The sequence below is a fragment of the Patagioenas fasciata genome, chromosome 2 (genome assembly GCF_037038585.1).
Source record: "Patagioenas fasciata isolate bPatFas1 chromosome 2, bPatFas1.hap1, whole genome shotgun sequence".
In the NCBI taxonomy this organism is placed as follows: domain Eukaryota; kingdom Metazoa; phylum Chordata; class Aves; order Columbiformes; family Columbidae; genus Patagioenas; species Patagioenas fasciata.
Window position 1 is genome coordinate 149254465 of NC_092521.1, and position 20416 is coordinate 149274880.

The 20416-nt window shown below is 39.1% G+C and overlaps 1 protein-coding gene across 2 annotated transcripts in view; it reads right to left on the bottom strand.

The window, feature by feature from the left end:
* NEBL (nebulette) overlaps positions 1–20416 on the bottom strand; it is a 255004-nt gene that overhangs the window by 139221 nt on the left and 95367 nt on the right. For both annotated transcript variants that reach the window (XM_065832832.2, XM_065832831.2), the window contains exon 4: positions 2584–2691. In XM_065832832.2, the coding sequence (XP_065688904.1) occupies positions 2584–2691 (108 nt within the window). The remainder of the gene's footprint in view (positions 1–2583; positions 2692–20416) is intronic.

The window sequence follows — 20416 nt, forward strand, 5'->3', positions numbered from 1 at the left end:
TCGTGCAAAGGATGCTAAAATTCCTGCAACCTCAACAGTAAAAAAAGCTGCTTGGCTTATGCAGCCTCCTCTGAATCAATCTAGACTAGCAAGCCAATACTTCTGGTTTACACCTTTCTGGCTAACTCGGCACTAAGAAGCTGTAACAGTTGTAGTTTGGGGCAGCTGAACCTGAATGTCCCAGAAAAGCTTTGTGATTCTTTCTAATGTGCATGTTGTACATCTCCAGAATTAGGTTTTTAATGCTAGAAAATAAGAGACACTGGGGTAAATTTCATTCTTTTCTAAGAAACTCCATTCTGGTCCTGATACATTCATTAACACACAAAATACATTCCATTAGTTAGGTCTAAGTTAGGACAAAAAGACGATATTTTACAAATATTTATGCTAAATAAGATATGTTATCGTTCCTAATATCGTTATTTATCTTCATCAAAAATAGCTACACGCTTAACTGCTCACTTACCCTTCAAGGAAGTTGTTACAATTTTGTTTCAAATAGGCTCTTTCAGAAGTTTGCTATACTCCAAGGTGAAACCAAAACAAAACTGAAAATTAAATATATACATATTAGTATTCTTACAGGTTGCTATACATGAAAAGTAAAATCATTTTAGAATTATCAAGTTCTTACCTTTCAGTGCCTTCGAACCTTACTTAGGTCCTTATTCCATGATGTATACCGTTTATCTGATAAATACAGAAACTACTCTGTGTGGAATGCATTTCTACAATACAGGAGTTTTCTAATTAGATTCAAGTTGTGGCTTATGCAGAATTTTCATTCTATGGTATAATGCCATAAATCAAATGACTATTTTGTTATAAGCATAAATGAAATAAAACTTATTTTGTCATGCAAATTTTAAAATTCCACTTTAGCCTTCTTTATTAGTTATTTCTAACAGAATCCAAGACCTGGAATCCCCATCAGCTATATACATGAAGAAAAGAAAACAACTCCGTATTGTTAAGACTGGATAGAACAAATTTATATTGTTAGGACTGAGTGTTTAGGAATGAAGAGACAGGAGTGGTATATCCAACCACAGAGGGGAAAAAAAAAAAAAAAAAAAGAAAAACACTTTGCATATTTAAAAGGATATTTCTACATCTGAAAAGGCAGGTAGATACATTTGGTTCAGGAGACAGATAGTACCATAAATAGTGCAACAAGGTCTTCTGCTAGAAGATAATTGCCCTTGTCCCACTCAACAGAGCTGGGAAGAAAAATCTCTTTTTTGTCTCACAAAACTTCTTGTTCGCTTTTATTTCTCCGCTTTCCATAACAGAAAATCCAATACGCTTTGAATAAGACAGAGAAAAAGAGCATGTGAGCTACTACCCTGCATTCTGGTGTTGAGGGTACTGGGCTCAGGAAATCTGATTAAATTTCTTGGCATGCCATACCCAGCACTGAGTTCCATGAACCTGCTGTAGGGTGCTCCCCTCCACCTCTCCTGACACAGCAGATCTCAGCAAGGAACTCAGTATTCATCAGAGCATTGCGCGTTTCATCTCCCTGATGCGTTCCAGAACTGCCCCACACAAAAGAATCACTCTTGCTCGAGGAAGCTATGTAGGTCATGAGAGGACCTAATTTAAGTTACTGGTCTGAATAAAAAATGCAGTTGATTAAAGCCAGGGACTCACTGAAGCTTCCCAGATCCCAAATGGAAGTCTTAATGGCCGTGCTTTTTGCTACTCTGAAGAATTCATCTTTCCCTCTCACAAACCAGAAATTTGTTATCCCCAGTATTTTTTTTACACTTCACAAACTAATCTATGGAGACAAATTCTCACAGCAGAATGACCAGGAGGGAAGCCAGGACAAGCTAATCATAGATTCTGTATCATTTCTAGCACACACTAGCTCTTACCTATTTCAGACATATCAGAACTTGCACTGCATATCACCCAATATTACACAACGCAGTGAGTTAAACATGCTACAAGGGAATACAATATAAGTAAATAACTTTGCTAGTGAAAACGTAAGTCAGGAAAAGTCCCATTTTAAAGAATCCTACTTCTGAAAGCATTCCGCATTCAAACTCTAAGCTAATGAAATACATTGTTGCACTTTGCTACTTTGTAATTCCTTTCTCACCTTGCAGACCTTAGTCTTGTGTCTATTTTCTTATAAAACTCAGTATCAAAATTTTATCTGTTTCTAGAAAACTCCATCTTGCCAGTTATGCAAATTTTGACAGCCCCTGCTAAAAAGACAAAACTTTATAGCTTATATAATTAATATAATTTACATATGAATAAAAAGTCATAAAAGTATTCTTAGTTGCTGGGAAGTCTATTAAAAAAGCAGAAAGTGTGAAATCATTTAAGTATAGAAAATCTTTTGAGCATACTTGCTGAAAGCTGGAGAGGTGAACACACATTGCCAATGTGCTGTACAAGTCCATGGTATAAAGTTACACACACTTCAAAACCTGCCATACACAAATCGGTCACCAAAATCAAATCCTTCACTCTCACAGACTTCATCAGAAACACCAACAAACACACCTTTTCTTAGACACACCATTTCTCCATCTACAATCACTTTAGGCAGCAGTCACATACATTACTGATTTGTTCCTGAGTCTTTTTCAGTCTTTGTAACTCGGGCGTGTCGGTGACAATACTGAACCCTCTTCCTTTGCTTTCTTCAAAGTCTCTTTTGTATTTTACCTATAGAACACAAAATACAGAAGAAAAGGGTTGTTTTTATTTTCTGCAATGTGCCCCTAGCAATGCAGCAATATTTTTTTTTTTTTTTTACTGTAAACAAAGCACTTGAGCTCTTAAAGGGGAATCCGTCCTTCCTCCACAAACAGAGATAGGGAGGAACTGGGCAAAATTCCCCACTACCCAAACAATCCCCACTCGGGGGTGCCATGGGCTCACCTCCATGCATGGTGCAACCATGGAAAGACCACTCTGTAATCATTTCATTCTCAGAGCAGTAACCACAGAACTGTAGATGCCAATACAGCATCAAGTAAGCACTTATTTTCACATAAAAAATCATCTTTGTCTAAGTCTGGAGTCTTCTGATACACAGCTTCACATTCCAGCTTCTCTTCATGATGAGTCTACCATTCTTCTCCCCAGTTGAAACACAAATTACACGTCTAAAAAATGTTGCATGAAAAGAGTATTCAGAAGATTGCAAAGTCAAACATTCAGAAGTTAGAGAATGGCTGCCCATACAAGCTTAATTTGTCCCTCTTGCACATACGCATTAGGATGTCGTCTTTAATCAGGTACTCATATATTAGCCGCTGACAGGCCCCCTGCTTTATTCTGTACAGAGCAGAGATTGTTCCATATGTGGTTGCATCCTTTTTTCAGTCCAGACTATCCAAACCCTACCATCAAGGTAGGGTTATTAGTTTCCTCAGGAGCTTTTTTATAGCTCTCATCACAGTCATTAATCCATATTCATAACACATCCTGGCAAGTAGGAATCATATATTCCGCACTTCTAGGGCAACCTGCAAACTGAGGTGAAAAAAACATGCAGGGGGCTCAGGATGTTCACTCTCAGATTCCCAACACTGGAATATGTTCAAATTATGGACTTAAGTTACTTGTACAAATACTCAGTTTTTCTGCAAATCAGTCTTGAGGAATCTCAATTTCAACATATAGGAACATGATGAAATCTGCAAAACTTTAAGTCACTTCCGAGCAACAGACAAAACTGTAGCAAAGTAAAGTTGGGACCCATGTCTCCATGGATGGATTCAACCACCTTATCCATAACAACTTCCTTTTACTTCCTGTATCCCTTGCTTTATTCACTACACACATCCAGATTTTGCAACACATGGGAGAGCAGTAGCACAAAAAGCAGTCTTCTCCTTTATACAACTAATATCCAGCAAACATCCAGCTTATGCATCAACCCTTTAGTTCAAGGCTGGCTTATGTTTATTTCACCAGCAAGCACTTAATGTTGTGACGGTGATAAACAGGAAAAACTACCCTAGATCACAAAAATAAAGTTTCACAAGGCTATAGAATACTATTTGTCCTGCCTGTCCTAATCCTTGATGTGCACATTCATAATATTTGGATTTTCTTCAAATGCAGTTTCAGGGTATATAGTTAATCACAGTATACAGTTCATACATAGGCCCATCATACAAATCCTTAAGACACTGCAGTAAACAACCACAGCAACAACCATTTTTCCTGTGTTCCACCTGTAGGGCTAGCTGAAATTCATACATGAATGACTGCAGATTTCACACAAGTATGTTGTTGTGCACCACCCTGAGACTAAGGAAACAGCGCTTCAACTCAGGCTTTTGAGGAAAGCACGGACTGGCGGTCCATGTCCTTTTGTTCATCTTCCTCAAGTTCAACTCTTTTCTTTCCATTTTACCACTACTATCAGGCATCACTTTGTCTCCTTCTGAGCTTCTAAACTAGTCTAGTCCACCTCTTCGCAGCTTCTTGCTAAGTCTCTTCAAATATCTTTATCAAATATGTTTTTTCTGTTGCCTGTTACCTCCCTTTACTTCTACCAAAGGCTCCCCATCTCCCCATTGACTCTCAGAGGCTTCCTTGAACAAACAGGGTGAACACAATATTGCAGGACTGTCTGATGCTAAGAAAGATGTCTTATGAGTACATGTGAACTTTTTTTTAAGTAACACAGAACTACCAAATTTGGACAGGCTTCCATGGCCAAGGACTTCTAACACAAAAGACTTTCTTCCAGTGTCAGGAATTTTAAGTAAGGGAATCAAAGCCTGTTCTAGTCTCGGCCTTGGAAAATACAGAGTTTTTTGCATAAAAATTCCAAATTCAGCCTGAGGTAGAGAGCTGACATGGAACTGTTCAGCCTTACTGCTTAAAGTTTAGTGGAATTACAAGCAAGTGAAAACATCTTACAATGGGAAATGGGCTCATCCTTGACTATAAGAGAGATTACCTGTTGCTAAAAAGAGCATATTACTTCCAAATGTACCAGCCATTAACTTCCAATGACCTTTATTAATCTTAAAAAACACAACAGAAGAGGGAACCAGATAGTTTTAACTTCACGTTATTTTAACCCTTCAGTCAGATAAAAAGGAACCCTACACTCTATTAATAAATCACTTCACAAGCCTAAGTTTAACTATATCCTTTAGAGAAACTACTCTGAAATCATTAAAATATAAATTATTTAAAATATTAGCTGACTTATCATATGCATTACTGGATTTTCTAACTTCAAAATGCAGATTTAAGTTACAAAAATCACCAAGAAATGTAATGTTTCATGAAGACCACAGCTCAGCGAAGTGTAGCCCACTAAAACCACTAGCTGTTGTAAGTTAAAGAGAACAAAATCCCTTCATTTCCAGAAAATGTCAAATAATAAAGGTGCCATCAGTTATTCAGAACTTGGATTTTAAAAAATCCTATTCAGTATCAAGAATATACAGGAATGAAGAAGGAAGAAAACAAGTGATGACTGACGTTCAATTTTAGATAACTTCAAAATTCAAGTCTATCTTACCCAGGAAAGTTTAAGCTAATACAAAATCAGAGATTAACATGCATTTTAATTGCTTTAAACCAATTTACAGTAAAAAAAATATTCTGTATAAGAGCTGTAAATATCACTTTAATTAATTACTTAACTGCGTAGCAGGTCTGGCTAGGATGGAGTTAACTTTCCTCATAGCAGCCCATACAATGCTGTGTTTTGTATTTGTAGGGAGAACAGTGTTGGTAGCACACCAGTGGTTTGGCTACTGCTGAGCAGTGCTTGCACAGCATCAACCATGTCTTCCCAAGCTCACTCAAAGGCCAGTTGGCTGGGGGTGGGCAGGGACATGGGAGGGGACACAGTCAGGACAGCTGAGCCAAACTGACTAAATGCATAGTCCATATCATAAAACATCACACTCAACAACGAAAGTTCAGGGGGAGGGGGGCATTCTGTATTAAGGCATTTGTTTTCTGAATCAAGCACTTTGTGGACTGAGGCACACCTTCCCAGGAAGCGGCTGGACATGGCCTGCTGATGGAGAGTAACGAATAAATCTTCTTTTTTCTTGTTTCACTTCCATGAGTGGCTTTTGCTTTCTTCCCATCAAACTTGACTCATGAGGGAGTTTTCATTGTATTTTCTCCCTCTGTCCTGCTGAGGAGAGGGAGTGAGAGAATGGCTTGGTGGGCATCTGGCAGCCCATCAAGTTCAAACCACAACGAACTGGAACCCTTGAAATTTAGTTTTGAAATTGAAATCTCTACACCCCCTAATGACTGAATCATACATGTGTTCATTTCCTACAAAGATGCTTTTTAGCAACTCATTACCAAAGTCCCAGGCAGTGGATTCATAATGCCTCCCTCTTGGCTCAAAAGTTCAGTGCAGCCTCACAAATGCAGAGCACCCTCAGCAGTGAGTGCCCTGCAAAACTGATCCTTTGAAAAACAATGTGTGGCATAAGCATTAGAAATAAAACAGCAATGAATCAACACAAATGAAAAAGTTTTACGTGAAAATACTTCATGAGAAGTTCTTCTGCACAGACCCACAGTGAAAGGACTAACTGATCCAACAGATCTTTAACAAATGAAACTTCTCAGATTCATGGCATCAGCAAGATCCGTTTGAGAGACCTGAAGACAGGATTGTGTAAATCCATTCACAAGGTCATCAAGAAGCAGCCAGGGACAGAGGGTCCATCTTACTCTGTATATTAGCAAAACAATATTATTTTTTCCTGGGAAAAACTCATTCAAAATATAAATGGAGCCTAAAAGCTTGATTATTCTCTCGGATTTTTTGGCACCTACCCTTAGTCCAGACTCATTCACAACAACAGAAGCATGTATCAGTTGAACAAACAACATAGGAGTTCAAAAACACCGAACAACAACAAAAGCAGAACAAGAATTCAGCATGGTGGACACTCATGCTCTTATCATCAATGGAAAGCTGTGAAAACAGCTGACCTCAGAAACACTCTTCCATCCTCAAAAATTTACTCAGCCACTACAAAGCAAATACTAAATTCCCAAATGCTAAGGCAATGATCAAAACTGGTTTCCTGTACAGTCCCTTCTCTAATTCCCTGTAGAGACCAGGTAGCTATGCCAAAAATCTGCTCCCAAAATACCCTTACTTTGAGACACTGCCCCACAGACTGAGGCATCATGATGCCTGATGCCCAGCAAGGAGTATGCAAGGGTAGAACAAGAGGATAGGACCCCTCCACACCACATTTGCCTCGAGAGGAATATTCATAGACAGTCTTTACCACACCCTGAATATTCATGAATTTGTTTCAGTATGTTGTGTCTGAGGTATTCCCAGAGCCATCTGCTCCTTCTGTGCCCAGCACACACAACTACTTCCCAAAGGTCACCATCTGCTAATACACTGGTTTTCACAGACTGACAAAAAATCCTCTACCACAGTACAGGTCCTGGAGGCACATCTTGGCAAAGATGTCTTTTTTTGGATCTGCTTCTTCCATAGAGCACCTACACCTGTTGATTTTGCCTTGATTTGTCTTGCTTCTTACAAACTTAATGGTAAGACAGAGTAAAAATTTACTCTGTAAATTAGGTTTTTATCAACACAGCTAAAGAAAGTGTTTACAGGTAAATCAACCATGAAGAACAATTCCAGACTAAACTCAGTAAGACTTCCTTTTAGTTGGCTAATCCCTCTTATGAAGGATCTCTAACATTCAGAACTGGGATTTTAAAAAAATCCTATTCAGTATCAAGAATATATAGGAATGAAGAAGGAAGAAAACAAGTGATGACTGACGTTCAATTTTAGATAACTTCAAAATTCAAGTCTATCTTATCCAGGAAAGTTTAAGCTACTACAAAAGCAGAGGTTAACATGCATTTTAATTGCTTTAAACCAATTTACAGTAAAAAAAAATATTTTGTATAAGAGCTGTAAATATCACTTTAATTAATTACTTAACTGTGTAGCGGGTCTGGCAGGGATGGAGTTAACTTTCCTCCTAGCAGCCCATGTCTGACAAAGCTAGGTTTCAGTCTTCACTGCATAGACTTGTCTTCTAAAAGTGCCCATAGCTCTAGATCCCATTCATCTCCTTCTCATTTTAGAGGTACATTTAAGTCCCATCTAAGACCCAAAAATAGTCAGTACCCAAGCTATCCAATCATTGCTTCTCCTAATGGCAGTAAAACATGGTTCTCCCACTGTCACTCCATTAGAACTGTTGTCCACTGCAAATCTAAACAGTCATCTGAAATACAGGAATTGACAATGACCCAAAGGGCAAACTAAACTATGCTCAAGATTTTTATATGAACTGGGAATTCCTTAGGGAAATCAATGACCTCTGGCCTCCTAAAAGACCACTGATGAATGAGTGCTGCTGGAAAAAGCGACTGCAGCGTTAAAGAGTTCATCCCTTTAGTTCTACTGTTCTTAGGCAGCTAAAGGAATCTGTATTAAAAGAAAAAAAATATATATAGGGAGTAAAACAAAACAGAACAAAAATCCCCTGAGACTGCATTTGGCAATTTTTTTCAAATAGTCTTTAGAATGCACAGTCGTATTTCAGAAATTTTTCCTTTTACTATTGTAAAATAGCCACTTTCACAACTCATAGCTCTTGAAGCATTCATCATAATAGTTGAAACTTTCTAAAAGAAGACTGTTTCTCCAAGATGTTTTAAATCTGAAAAGGCCAACACTCCAACACTGCAAAAAACATTTGTAACTATACAGAGTAAAAAGATTCAAGTGTCATCACTAACATTACATACACTGTCTTTCTGTACATACCACTCAAACATTGGGTAAGTCTGCCTGTGCTACCCTGTAGAGTATGTCTGAGCAAGTCTCCAACCATCTGCAAATCTCTGCACTATAATTCCCTGAGGACCTGTGCAGTTTTGCCAGGGAACTACTTCTAACCATCAAAAATCTTGGAATCCACGTCAGAAACATTAAAATGTTGGATGGGTGCAAATTAAAATGTATAAATAGTAACTCTGGAGATAATGTCTCTATAATGTGGTCTCTTTATACTGAGAATGGTGACAGAGGCTCACAGAAAAAGAACAGGCAAAAGCGTTCCAGACCCCGGGATGTGCAGGGACAGGAAATTGGAGGCAGAGAGAGATCAACAGTTTCACAATGAGAAAAAGATGGAGTCCTCTGTTTGGATATATCACAACAGCACATGAACAGTAGCTGGGATCCAAGTAAAATTACAAGTGAAGAGAGAGTGATCTGATATTGTTTCAACATGCTCACCCAGGTTCCATTCCATCAATAGGTATTTCCACTGAAACTGCTTAGGTGCTTCTGCCCAATAAATTATTTTTATGCCACCAAGTACACTGCTTAAGCGCCTTGTATCTTGTTTTGCTATTACGCAAAGTGGAAGTCAGTCATATAATTTTCTGTTAAAATACAGCACTAATGTTCTCTGAAGTCTGCAGACACAGAAAAGGTTACATAAAGAATGAGACAGTGGCAGATCCAGCTGTTTTGCACCCACTTCCACCAGCAATTATCACCCATTTAATTTGTGAAACAAACTTTACAACATTTTACAAGCAGTAAACACACTGCCTGCAGAAGTGCAGCTAAGGAGAGATAAAATTGCAACCTTTATGTCAGAGAAATACTGTCAGATCTTCTGTCCACTCCCCATTGCTTGGTATATTATGTTTTTGAACTAGTTTATCTCCAAGGAACAGAAGTCTGAGGAGATGAAGGATTTCTTACTCTGCCACAGCAGAAATAGATCTGCCTTTACCAAATCACATCTCCAGGCAGAAAATGAAAGACCAATACATTTAATCTAAACACAACCTGATAAATTACTACAATTTTTAATAATAACCTCTAAAATTAAATTAGTGACAGCAAACTCCTCCAAACAGAAAGATAATTATCAGCTGTAAGGAGTGAGAAAAAAATTAAATGCCTCATATGTAGTTTTTCTAAATCTTGGAACATGGTGTTAACTCCAGTTCTGAATTTAATACACAGTCACTGTCTTGCTGTTCTCCCCATTGGAAAGGAGAATGGCCAGGCAACCACCAAGCAAATTATGAACTCTTGAGCTGTGTACTCTGAGGGAAGAACACAGTAAATCACAAGCACGTGTGCGCTTGCCCTGCCTATTTTTCAAGGTGGACAGAAAATGCATAACTGCTGGTTGGCCAGGGCGTCGAGACTGAGTTAGCAAGTCCTGCTGAGAGGCAGGATATGTTAGCTTGTGCTCTGCACCATGCACACCGTGGCCATGCAGCCTTTAGTCGGCTCATAGTACCAGCAGAGCTCAGATGTATCTGCCTACTGGGTACCAAAAAGATATAACCCAAAAATGCACAGCCACAGAAAAGTCACAACAGCAATTCTGAGGAAGAAGAAAAAAAGAAAAATTGGCCTCCCTGCAAAAACCCCCCAAATAAAACCCCCAAAAAGCTACCTAATAAATCTGTCAAATAACACAAGGGCCATATTGGTCCAAAGAGCGTACAAAAGTCACACTAAGAATCAAGCCAAAAACTGAACTAAAAAATACAGCATGAGATGTAAAGGAGATTGACCCCAGAAGGGATGCAAAGAAAACTGACATCAAAAAATTGTTATACAGACCAAGGGTGCAAGTTGTAGTCATATATAGCAAAAGGTAACCAAAACAAACTCTAACAGGCAGTAGAAGTCAGCACATGACATGCAGGGTGGGGGGAAGGCAGGGGGTGGAACCTCTAAAACTTTCATGAACAACTGCCAAAAAAACAGGGAACATTCACTGCTGTAGCAGAAGGGGTTGAAACAAGTCCAACCAAGAACAACCAGAATGTGTCCCAGAACAAAGTGTAAAGGAAAAGGACCTCAAAAATCTAGATTTGAGCAACACAAACCTGCAGCTACACAGGCATTACAGAAAGTAAGAGGGCACAGTGCAATTGTACCCTCTGGCTTCTGCTAACAGCTTAGCAAACTTGGGGTGTCTCATGTCCGTCATTCAGATGCCATTTAGCTGGCCCCTTACATACCACTCACATTAGCAACTATCCTCATTTCTCCTTATCCTACAGTTTCTCTTCTCTACATCCTTGATAAGGACACACCACCTCTTATTCCACAGAGTTAATGGATCATTTGCATTTAGGTGCTCTTAAAGAAGTTCCTTACAACTGCTTAGTCTGCCATTTTTTGGTTACTTCTGAGTGCTCCAGAAGGAACTTCTTTTTTAAAAGCTAGAAGTAAAAAGGGGAAAAAACATGGAAGTCCATAAAATCAACTTCCAGTTAATGCCTGCAGTTTGGCACCCGCAGATTAGTTTTAGGATAGGAAATTTTGCGTAATTTCAGTTTATTCCTGAATACAGCCATTAATCCAGCAAACTCTTCAGAGGGTGGTAACTGGCCAGAAACAGCAGCTTCATTGGACAAAAAGCAGATGTCTCTTCTACAGACACATACACACAACCTCATCAACCAACCTGTTTTTACAGTGAGGGCAGAGAAAGTGACATTTCCAGGGAACAACTCAGCTCATTCTGAAGATATTTAAAACATCTAAAAAAATCCTGAGATGTAAAAATACATCTTTAAAATACTTAAAATACCTCTAGATATCTTAAAAAGACATCTAAAACCAGGTGAAATGAACTCTATCTAGAGCCCATACATTCCCCATCATGGTGTCCATACATTTCCTGTAATACTGTATTTTCACGAGCTGCTTCAAAGTATATTTGTGAGTAGTTCTCTAAATCTGCAGAATTCTAGAGTGACACATGGATGCCAGGATCGTGTTTGGTGCAGGATCAGTTGTCAGACACAGAAACCATCAGCTGCGTATAGCACAGCGTTTGTTAAACTGAAAGCTGAATCACCAGATTTTTTCAGACTGTGTCTGTAGAGCAATATGTAAAACTAAACTAAAAGAGTGGTTATTTATGATGTGCAAAGGAACGAGAAGGGCAAGGTACCCTTTAAATATATCCATTATTCATTCCTCCCGAATACACAATTCCTGCTTCAAACAGCAAGGGATATGTTGTGAGAGATGCCCTTCTAATAAAAACAAGGCAGGAATGTTAGTACCAGAAGGTTCCCTGCAGGCTAAGAAGTGACAGTTGGCTGGGCCAGGATCAGAGCAAAAAGTGGGGTGTAGCAGCACAGCCTGCTTATACACAGAAAAAAATTGGAAAGGAAGGAGTCCACAAGTTAAAGATATTATTCCAGAAATGAACTGAAAACTTAAAAAAAATAAATTTAAAACAAAAACAAAAAACCACACTGCTTCAGAAAAGGAAGACCAGGTATCTGGAAATATCAGCTGTACGTTGCATTTCTTATCAGAAATGTTAGCTAATGACAATGAGCAGGAGGTGTGAGAGGGAAGAGAAAGAAGAGAACAGTTACAAATCACCCCAGTTGTGAAAACTGTTGCCTTTGTTAAACAGCAGTTAGTGGAGAAAGGGTGGGAATTTAAAGAAGGATCTTTGTTATTTAAATGCTATCCTGTGCTGCATTTTCAAAACTTCCTTTAAAAATGTATAATCAACTATTTTTTAGTTCCAAGAAGTAAAGGCCACAGGCTTGGGATTTGGTTTGGTCATTGCCTCATATAAAAGAGAGGAATGACATTCCTATATCTGTATACATCCTACCTTCTGACTGCTTTTAGATTTTGAAAACATCTACACAGATGAGCTTTACCCTTACTCTGAAGCCTTCTACTGGCAAAACTGATGAAAATAACTTTGTAATAATTTTAAATACTGTTTATTTTTCTTTCTCACCTCTAATGAGCAGGAACTTATCCATCTCAAGACAATCTTTTTATTTTAGGGGAGGGAGAGTGATGATAGGGAGAGTCTGACACTAATAATACAAACTCTATGTTTTATTTGTATGCAATGAAATAGGACAGGAACACAATGTTTAAAAATTCTGAAAGATGGTAATTTTCTTAAATATTAAAGAGTTTGCATATTTTTCAGAGATTTGCTTATCTGGAAGGGAGAAGACTCAGCCTACATTCAGCCAGCATGCTGTCCCCTTTTTAATATCTCAGGAAACATCAAATCCTACAGGTAAGATGCAACAGGGATTTCGGTCTGCTCTGTTCAATGCACATGTGCAGGGATGTATATTCCACAGAAGGCAAATACAGCTTCTGCAAGTAACACAACCAGCTTGCACAAATCAAATAGGCTGAAAAAGGATGCATTCAAATGCACTGAAATGTTCATTAATTGCAGAGAATTTAGTCTAAAGCCCACAGGACCCTCGTGCTGGCATAATAGGAAAAGGCACGACTTCTGGCAATTACCCAAGGTGCTTTCCAACATACTTGTTTGGATTACAGAGATCAGATACAAACCTCTCAGATTCTAAACAATTATTGTCCTTTTCCTTGACAATTTTTAATATTTTCTGCTGAGGGAAAATGCAGTTACAGCACTAAGTTTGATCCTCAGGTCTCCTGTCAGCTTCAGTGCACATTCACACATTTTGAGAAAATATAAATACTGCAAAATTAGTTCTAATATAATACAGAAAATAAGTTTGAAGACCAAAACTGTGTCTCTACAACATAAAAGCCCCAAGAAGCAACATCCTTGTTACTCCATGCATCTGGCTCTGTAAAGCACATTTGAATCATTATGCCTTCTTGCTTAAACAGGCCAACGAGGAGTAAGTCTGGACAGGCACTTCATGGGCATTATTTCCATCAGAACATTTGTTTTTATGTTATTTTCCCATTGCAAAGATTAAATACACATTAGAAGTCTTGCCTGCTGGAAAGATATGAAGGAGTATTTTCTATTTTCCAAAGGATGGGAAGTTTCGAAGGGAAGCCATTCTGACGTCTTTTCCCTGAAAAATCTCCTGCTACTGAACTGGTCTGTGTGCCCTGTAATGGGATTGTGCCCAACCTACTGTAACCAGGAGGACCATGGACCTCTAGATACCCAGCTTCAACTAGAGACAGTGCTTGAGGGGGACTGTTCTGCATGACCATCTAGGGAGACCATGCTAGCAGTGAGGTAATTATTGGTAGAGCGATAGTGAAGCCCAAAACCTGCCAAATGAAGGAGGACTGCCTCTTCTGACACTTGCAGAATATGCTGGAAAAAAAGTACATATTGTAAGAGGACAAAGAAAGAGAGATACAATACACCCAGCACAAGACAGAGGGCTCTGAGAAGAAAGTTCAGTGCTGCCACAACCACTGTCACAGCCCAGCGCAGTAAAGGAATCATAAGAAATTAGTAGATACAGGTCCATCATATACAGAGCATTACAGACAGCTGTTACACTGCTGAATACTAAACTTACTATTTCTTTTATTTCCTCATCTGTTTGCACTCTTCTCCTGGCTCTTACAGATGGAGTATAAGCTCTTTTCAGGCAGATATTGGGGGTTTTGTGCTGAATTTGAACAGATTCTAACACAGTGTGCTAGCAGTAGAGCCACTGGATACCACAGTCATCTGGGTATTTGCTGAGAGCTGACATCGGGGCAGCCGTTCTCTCTGCCAGGATTCAACTCAGGTGTTCAGAGAAACACCTACACTCACCGAGCCACAGTGCCCAGGGTTTCATGTCGGTGTCATTCAACCTATTTGGGGTCTACAAACCAGCAGGGTCCAAGAAATCAGCTACGAAGGCAGAGGAAAGAAGGAGAGGAGCCAGAGAAGGAACAGCAGCAGCCAAGTGAGGAGTTTCACTCCATTCCCTGACCCAGACCTGTGTCAATATGGTGTGTTAGCACTGCTTGTCTCAAAGATGTATCAATAGTGACACAGGCACTGCCTACACCAGACTTTTGCAATGTGTGAAAAGCACACATTCGAACAGCTCGTCTGTCACCATGCACATGGTGCAGCTCATATCAGCATACGGCACTGGCATGGGGAGCAGAGCGTAGATGCAGCTCATACTGGAGAAAAAATGGTTTTGGTTAGCTCCTGCCATGCAGAGGAAACTGTACCCTGTGTGTGCACTATTGCATCCCCAGTCTGTGATCATGTCATTCCCAACTCACACTGTCACACCCCTGACAACAGCTTTGGTTCAGACTCGGCCCTCAGATCAACAAGGCATCAGATGGGAAGCCACACGTTGCTGCATTCAAAACACTCTGTTCTGCAACGTGTTTTTTTATTTGTTTGCTACACACTAGTAATAGCCCAAGGGGTGGGGAGAAGCTTCTGGAAGACTCCTGGCAGGTTCACCCTGTTGGATTTTGCTTACAGTGAGAGCTCCTTGTCCCACCCCAGCAGCACTGGTGGCTGCAGAGGTGATGGAGCAAGTGGAACAACGGGCAGGGCCATGTCTTCACCTACAGCCTCAGCCACAGCTCAGTGGAGGAAGATCTGCAAACCTGAGAGCTCAAATGGGGGACAGGAGTGGGACAATGGAAAGAGAGACTGAGATGGAGTCACCTGAGAGAGAGAAGAACAGCAGGCAAGAGAATTGCAAAGATAAACTTAAGAGGATCTTTGTCTGGCTGCGTGCAAACATTCTTGGGATCCTCAAAAAATCCTGGACCTGTCAGAGTAATTTTTTAAAGAAAAATGGAGGGGAAAATATATTTGGCATTGCTAGAATACCAGGTGGCTTCACTGTTTGGCAACCATCTGGTCTCAGTTTTCTCTTTGTTAGTAGCACCAGCATCAAATGAGACAGAAATAGGAAATGTTAGCTATTAAAATATACACAATTAGACAAATAAAAGCTACCATGAAGCAAAGGGAAACCAGTAAATGGATGGCAGTGTTAAGCACATGGCAACTCATTTTAAAAAATAAATAAATAAAGGCAAGGCCACCCTGAATTATAACTAAGTAGCAGTTAATTTAGTGGTTGTAATATTACACATGAATTATGAAATTTTTGCTAATGGTTTACCATTGTTCTCCCCTCCAGCTCCTCCACACATCATACAGTAAAAGAGCTGCACAAAGAGCCAGAAGTGTTCAGATTACAAAGAAGGCAACTCAACACAGAAGAGAAAAACTAGAGAAGGAAGGAAAACAGCAGCAAGGCCAGAGCTATAGGTGAGTACAAAGGATCAAACCAAATACTCACACGTATTGATCTGTCATTTAAAATTAAATTTAAAAGATTTTCACGTGGATTTTTTTTGGTCAAAGATAATAAACTGCACAAAGCACTAAAGACTTTTCTGAAGTGTCATTGTTTCAAGATGGTTATTTCCATCCCAAACTAAGATCAGTTATTACTTTAAAACATGAAGTGCATGCAAGGCTAATTTTTCAGATGGGGAAGAGCAAAGACAATCTGTAGGTTCATTTGCCTCTGTGAAAAACCTCGTTTGCACATATGCAGCAGGCAATTATATGACATGTTGATTTGCACATTGCTAATCTACACCCACAACATATCTAATTACAATTTTTCAAGCAGAGTTTAAAGACTTTGGTGCAAAGTGTTCGCTTTTTTATGTTAGAGATGAAATAAACCACCAAATAGAAACAGAAAAATAGTAACTATAGCAAGCAAATCTAACTTGAAAATTGAAGTAGAGAAGCAGTTCAGCAGCCACAGACCCTTACGCCCTCTGCCACTTGACTTCATGGTCTTATTCCAGCTGTCAGAGAAAACAATAGATGAAAACATGGCAAGAAGATTGAATATTCTAAAAAAATGCAACAATGTCACATAAATGCCAGCATGTATAATGTAATCATTGCCATAAAAGAATAGTATCCATTTATCATGGTATACATGCGGAAACTTGTCATCACAATATACTGTGCACTAAGATTAAACCCAACTCTGCTGTGAGATAACTCGACTGGTAACTTGATTTTTTTTTTTTTTTTTAATTTATTTTGATTAACTTCTTCTTTTCACCAGCACCATATTAGGCAAACTTGCTTTGACCATTTCCACCTGCCAGCTAAACTGCTGACAAATACTTTATCCTCTGAAATTATTAGTTACTGGCAAATGCCAACTGAGGCTGTTATTAGCTCAAGCTAATAAGAGGAGTTCTGCTGAATGGACTGAAGGACACACCAGGCACAGAGTGAGGAAGAGCCTCAGACAGACATCAGGAACCCTGAAAATACAGCAGCGCTGCAACAAGGCTGCATCCCATGGCATCCAAGGGAAATCCAGTTCAAACCTGGTATCAAGGGCTCTGCATTGGCATCTTTTATTGAATTCACAAAAGTGTTAATTGGAGCACCACAGCCTTAATACCCCATCTACTCACTAATCACCAAAATACCCAAACTGTGGAAACACTGGATAACAGGAGACCAATGACCCTGTCTCTTCTCAGGCACACATCACTTTGCTGAGTCATGAATTTAAAATTTAAAGCGTAGAAAATACATGACTAAGTGATGATGTAGAAAGTTTTCAGAGAAAGAACTGAAAATGAGCTGAGAAAGCACTCTTGGTGTAAGTCCTGCACTTCAAACTAACCTGTTAAATTTCATCTTCCTTTCTATTACTCTTTAGTAGTCAATACAAAGTATTTTCCAGTCTTATGGAGGGAAAATAGACACACATCTGTGCTGCCATGATTTTTTAGCAAATGCCCGAGGACTTAGAATTAAAGGCCATATTTAAATTGTATTTTGGCAAGGATCTATAGAGAGTCATTTTGGTAACATGGAAATGATCGATACATATCAAGGGTGGATTATTTTACTAAAAAACCCTATCGTGCACAATTTATCTCCTAAAATGTCTTGCTTCTGGTCTCTTTGACATGGTAACTAATAAAAGACTATGTGTAAAAAAGTTCAAGTCTTTGTATGGTGTTTTCTGACTGGGGCACATCATTCTCTCAAGGATATTCAAGCCTGTGAGTATTTTATATGCTGAGAGTAGTACATAAATAAATTAGGCAGGCTGAGCTGCAGCAGCAAAAACATTTGAGTTATTGCAAACATATTTGTTACCAACATGCAGAGTGTTACTATTGTGTTTTGGCTCAGGAAATCCATCCTCGACTAGCTGAAATTTTGAGGGTTTTTTAAATGTCAGTGGGTATTTACATCACAGCTCATCATAATCATCTACAACAGTTTCTGTCTCTTTAAGAGTAAAATGTATTAATTTAATTTTTCTTAGATTTATCTACAAATCAACACAAAGATTGAAATTTTGACTGGGAAGTAAGGAAATCAGCAAATATGGCAACTGTTCATAATGTCTGTCATTAAATGTAATATATAGTAGTGACTGTCCACATAAACCATTGCAGATGTCGAACCAGGCTGAGTAACCAGCCTGGTAGCACAACAGTTTTCTGTAATATTTCCCACATTTAAACCTCTAATTTAGAAACAAACAAATTCAAGAAAACTGTACCAGCTGGTGGAAGGAAAACACAAACAGATCATGTTCTGTTTTTATTTCAAATGGGTAGGTGGTAATCAGGCATCTTGTACTTTAGAGTTCTCCAAGTCCTTGCCTACTAATTAAATTCAGACACTGACCAGTGACACTTTTCAGCTTGACCTCAACCACCTAATGCTCTGGAAAGAATGTACGGGGAAAAAGGTCAAACAAATTCCAACTTACTTTTAACTACAGCCTGAAATCCTCTGTGAACTCCAGACTGCATCTTGCTTCTTTAAACGTCAGAAAAAGCTTCAACAGAGTCCAGAGAAACACCACCTTTCCCATGAAACTTTTTTATGATTCCATCAGCTTACACTAAAGTAATTCCATGACTCCAGTAATTACAAATGTATCTCAAAACCAAGAACGACTCAGTAAGCAAAACAGGACACTATTCTTTCTGCCTAAGAAAAATGCAAAAATTACCCAAGTACAGTATATATTATCTACTCCAAAGTAATATACAGCCCTTAAGGCTAACACTGATTTTACTGAAAGTTCCATAACTAAATCCACTTAAATCTGGAGTTTAGGCCAACTCATTCCTTTTACCATAGTGCGATGGGAGTGCCAGGTGCAATTCTAGCTGAGTCAGCTGGAATTTCTGCCAGGAATTCAAGGGAGTGTACACGGCTACAGATGCTCGACCGCATTTTGAATCGATGCAGTGTATGCTTTTCACGTGCCTAAACTGCTCTGCCAGCCAGCACAACAGAGCCGGTGCCACAATCCCAAACTCACGCTTCCTGCTTCACAGCAAATACTGCCAGATGTGCTATCCCCATCCATACTGGGATGCACGGGGACTCTAGATGAGGTTGTGAAAGGCTCTTCAGGCCCCTGCTGAGCAATCACTCACGTTACTGGCTGACCCTCAACGTGGAGAAAGCAGAGCACAGGAGCAGAGTTTGTTTATGGACACTTATTTGCAACACATTCTGAAATGTTACCTCCTTTATTATTTTTATTTTGCTGAAAACAATACAGACAGTGCAAAACCCACACTTAAGAATGACAGAATTTCTTCTTATTTACTTATCCATTTCTAAGTCCTAAATGTACAGGTTAGAAATGCACATATAATGCTCAGTCTTCCCTTATCAGGAGGCAGAGAGCACTGATCATGGCATTAACTAATTACAACTACAAAAGATATTCACCACCCAAAACCAGATTTTGTAACACCACAAATGGTTCAAAACCATTCAAAACAAGCCAGAAACACTATTGACCACTTTTTAACACAAATTACACCACAGACACTTGAGAAACTGAGTAAATAACACAAGGTGGATTTACCTCCACTGTAGTTGTTTCTCTGGCCCCTATCACATTAGCGTACAAGTATTGCACAATAATTAACAAGAACACAGAACACGTTCTTAAAAGGTCTGTTTGCCACAATCCTTCAAAGCCTATTTTCAAGAGGCCTAAATGCTTAACGTTTTGTCATCTTAACCGCTTCTTTCTCCTGCGCTCTCCTCCTTTTTCTTCTCTTTTTCATCTCCCTTCCCCCCTCCACCAGCAGAGATGGAGCCTTTTTCTTTACGCTCATAATCAATCCTCCTCGAGCTGGATTCCACTGCATCTTGACATAACAATCAATTACTTTCCACAACCAAGAGTTTCCAGAGAAAAAGAGTCCAACATAAAGCTTTCCTTATTTGTTTTACAAAAGCAAACATGAACTTTTGAACAAAATTTTAGGAATGAAATAGCTGTGAGTTTGACAGATAACTATGTCATTTGAGTAGATCCAAAATTCTTTTTAAAAGAGATCAGAGAAAAAGTTAAGAGACCAAAAAGTATGACAAGGGGGAAATGTGAAAAACGAAGGACAAATTATTAGTAGAAAACTAGGAACAAAAGGAAAACGGGGAGCGGGGCAGGGAGGAGCAGGAAGAGTGGCAAGACAAAACATTTAATAGGAAATAAAGAACAGATGAACTACACTCAGGACCTTCACAGTACTTTTTTCCTTGTCTAATTCACAACTTGGACTTTTATTTAGCCATTAAACATGATTTCCCCACCACCTCCCCAG